The following is a 3,973-nucleotide window of genomic DNA, read 5'->3' on the forward strand; positions in this document are numbered from 1 at the left end:
GACTTAACGAAAGGTATTCAGAAACCATGGCACAAAATTTGGCTTGCGAAGGGAGCAAGGGCTGACCTGAACATGTGGATGGTATTCCTGGAAAGCTTCAATGGGAAACAATTATCCCAGATCAGTTTTGGGTATTGGACTCGGACTTACAACTATTCACGGATGCAAGCGCAAGCATTCGCTTTGGGGGCTATTTTGCTGGTCAGTGGTTCCAGGATAAGTGGCCCCAATCTATTCTCCGCAATGCACGGTCCATAGCGTGGCTCGAATTCTTCCCGGTAGTGGTAGCGATCACTCTCTGGGGCAAGTCCTTGTCAGGTAGGCGCATCTGGATTCGATCCGACAACAGGGCAGTCGTAGACATAATCAATAAGCAAACATCAAAATGCCCCTTAATAATGAAATTGTTGCGCTACTTTGTTCTCGTATGCCTGCGGGACAATGTCACCATCAAAGCTAAGCACATTCCTGGCGTTCAGAATAACATCGCAGATGCACTGTCCGTTCACAGATGGCAAGGTTCAGACAGCTGGTCCCTTCTGCGGCTCACGCAGGGTTGGAAATACCCAGTTTTCTCTGGCAGCTTTGAATGCTGAGGCCGAGCAACTCCTAGGGGCATCTCTATCTAGGAGCACCTGGGTGAGCTACGATAGAGGGGTGACCATGTTTCAGCAATTTCGCCTTGAAGTTGGGTTACAACCATCATGGCCTGCTCCAAGTGAGCATGTGGCTGCTTTCATTGCGTTTCTTTCCTTAAAAGGAATGGCACCACCCAGAATTACTTCTTATATTTCGGCAGTGGCATTTGTTCACAAGTTGAAGGGATGGGCAGATCCCTCCCAAAATTTTATAGTACAGAAACTCAGAGAAGGTTGCCGCAGGCGGAATCAACAGTATGACACTAGACGCCCCATCACTTTAGATTTGTTAGAAAAAATTTGTCATGTCACAGGGTCAATCGCGAAATCGAATTCGGAGGCTTCCCTGTTTCGCGCAGCATTTGTGCTGGCCTTTTTTGTTTTTTTCCGAGTGGGGGAACTGACTGCAGCTAGCATGCAGACAGATTGCTCACAGATCTTGGGAGTGGGCGATGTGTGGTTTGTGGGGCATGACCAGCCGGTGATGCTGGTCAGACTTTCGAAAACTGAACAACAAGGTAACTCGGTGACATTAAAATTCTGCCCCCACACAAACGCGCAAATTTGTCCAGTGCGCTCGGTAACTCACTACTTAACATTGCGCCCGCCCTTGGGCCACTGCCTGTTTGTGCATGCAGACGGCACCCCCTTGACGGCATACCAATTTCGCTACATGCTCAAAAAGTGTCTGAAAATCCTGGGAGTGCCCACTTCTGGTTTTAGTGGCCACAGTTTCCGCATTGGGGCTGCCACTTCGGCAGCCTTACAGGGCATGTCAATTCCTGACATCCAATCTGCGGGCCGGTGGAGATCAGCAGCAGTAAATAGTTACATTCGGCCAGATAAAGTTTGATCCATACCCGTGTTATGCCAAAAGTAGGCCTCTCCCTATTAATTACAACTACCATACTTGTGGCTGGTTGTGTTTCTTTTATTTATCCACTACAGGGGTGGTAAGGACTTGGGTGATAGGTGACAGCATAGTGTACTGGGCAGGGAAGGCCGTGTCCAGGGGCTCTCCATCACACCACATCCAATGGTTCGGCATCCGAGGAGCTCGTTTGGCAGAGTTAATCCCCACTCTCAATAGGTTATTAAAATCAGGGCCTGCACCTCACGCCCTCGTCATTCATCTAGGCACAAATGATCTGTTCTCCTCACCAATAAACGAAATCCGGGAAAAAATTGAGGAGGGCCTCCTGAAAACCCGCAGTCTGTTGCCTAACGCGACGATCATCTGGTCGGACATCCTACCTAGATTGTTCTATTATGAGCAACAAAAGTCGGGCGGGGAAAAGTGTGTGAAGAATCTAAACAAGCATGGTCACAAAGTATGCAAACATAAAGGTAATGCTCAGGCAATTGTCCATTCACACAACATTAAGCCGTCTCAGCACACTCTGTACTACCGTGACGGCATTCATCTGTCGTCGGCGGGCAACTTGCTTTTCCAAGAGAACGTGTTCAATGCCATAGCCTTTTTGCGCTGTTTGGCGAGGCCCTCCTTTATCCCTCAAAGCCTTGAGAATCCATAGTGCCGCGCACACTCATACGAAACAAGTAATCGATGAAGAAAAAGGAAAAAGGGGGGTGTGGGGTGGGGCAAGTTCCTGAAATAGGAACTTGTTTGGTGGAAAAATTCCAAATAGTAAATAAAAGGAAGAAATTATGGCCTTGGGACACCTCCCAGGACTGGAAAATGATCAGGGGAAAGGGCCCTTGCGGTCCCGCTCGGGCTGGTGGCACTCCTGCCACTAGGAAACCCCAGGACGGGTTTTGTTGGCATTGATTTACCTGTGATTACTTATTTGAGTAGGGCAATGACCTTTAACCTTTTAACGGGGAAAGGGCCCTTGCGGTCCCGCTCGGGCTGGTGGCACTCCTGCCACTAGGAAACCCCAGGACGGGTCTTTTGGCATTGATTTACCTGTGATTACTTAATTGATATTGGTAGTGACCTTTAACCTTTTAACGGGGAAAGGGCCCTTGCGGTCCCGCTCGGGCTGGTGGCATTCCTGCCACTAGGATACCCCAGGAATGGGCCTGTAGGCATTGATTTACAGTTAATCACTTATTCTAATTATAGAAGTGACCATTAACCTTGTTAAGAGTTGTAACAGTTTGATGCTTATTTTATGTGCAATGGGTTATTGAGTTACAACCAAACTGCATGCAGTCAGTTGACCTTGTTCACTGTTTCTGCCTATTAAGGCATTAAAATGTTGTGCTTGTTGAGGAAAGGATTGGAAATAAAACTCGGCTTGGTGGTGGCCAACCGAGTGGACTGGCAACTCTGTTTCTGTGTTTCACTTCCTTCGGAGTCAATGGAGGTTGCACTACACCAAATACGCCCCTATAGAAAAAAAACTGTGCAAAATCAGACCGAAATTAGCGCCGCCTGGTGACGTGACTCTACGGAAGAGGTTGGCTTCCATTTCCCGGGAAATTCAAGATTGTGGCCAATTTTATGTGTGTTAGCCACAGATTTTTTTTACTTGGTTTTCCCCGAAGATACCCCTAAATAGTAGTACAATTGGGCGCTCAGGTCTGAATGTAGCAGCCCGCGTCTATCCAAATATGTCTGCAATTTGGAGCATTTTGTGAAAGAAATACCCCGAATTGGAAACTATTAGTCCCTAATTCGGAATGAATAAAAATATTTCTACGACAGCCCCTGATTTATCTTTTCTGCTTTTGTACTTTTATTTTTGCATATTTAAAATAAGCAAAAATACAACATGTGACATGACATTGAATGAAATGAAATGTATAAAAATGAAATGAATTAAAATGATGTTACACTTACCTTCTTGGAATTAATCAAAAGCAAGAGTTACCACCGCTGAGGGCCTACGTCTTATATGACAAAAACAAAGCCACTGCCGGTAGGCTAAAATTAGTCTGCTTCATATATTCATTCATTCAAATTTAAACACTAAAATTTACTACACCCTGCGGCACAAGTGCCAATCGAACGTGTTCAAAGTGAGCTAGTCAACGGTCCCTTAAAAAATTAATGCCACAGGTCGGGGACCACACCACAATCTGGCGACGTCCATATAGTAGTTTCTGCTTATGTCGCTAGTTTGAGCGGCAATGACGTCATTTCTTATTAGATCACATGATAAGATGTAACTTTCCCGCAAAATTTTCGGAAAATAACAAGATTTGAAATGCCAGCAGGTAACATGGCGACCGTTGTGGTTACCACTGCAGTCCGTTGCAAACTTATTTCTGATTTGGAATATTTTGGAAAATCGCTAACGTGGCGGTAAACATAAAAATGGAGCTTTTTAATGGCAACATTTTCGAAAGCTCCTTTTTTTTCGCGTAAA

At 45.8% G+C, this 3,973-nt stretch overlaps 1 protein-coding gene across 1 annotated transcript; it reads left to right on the forward strand.

Moving 5' to 3' along the window:
• Positions 1-441: 441 nt before the first annotated feature.
• Positions 442-1,626, forward strand: LOC147796469 (uncharacterized). Its single transcript, XM_087147605.1, has one exon. The coding sequence runs from the start codon at positions 442-444 to the stop codon at positions 1,489-1,491; it is 1,050 nt and encodes a 349-aa protein (XP_087003731.1). The 3' UTR covers positions 1,492-1,626.
• The last annotated feature ends 2,347 nt before the right edge of the window (positions 1,627-3,973 follow it).

The sequence above is a fragment of the Acanthaster planci genome, linkage group LG16 (assembly GCF_054643075.1).
Source record: "Acanthaster planci isolate LZ-2023a linkage group LG16, COTS_SCS, whole genome shotgun sequence".
Lineage (NCBI taxonomy): Eukaryota > Metazoa > Echinodermata > Asteroidea > Valvatida > Acanthasteridae > Acanthaster > Acanthaster planci.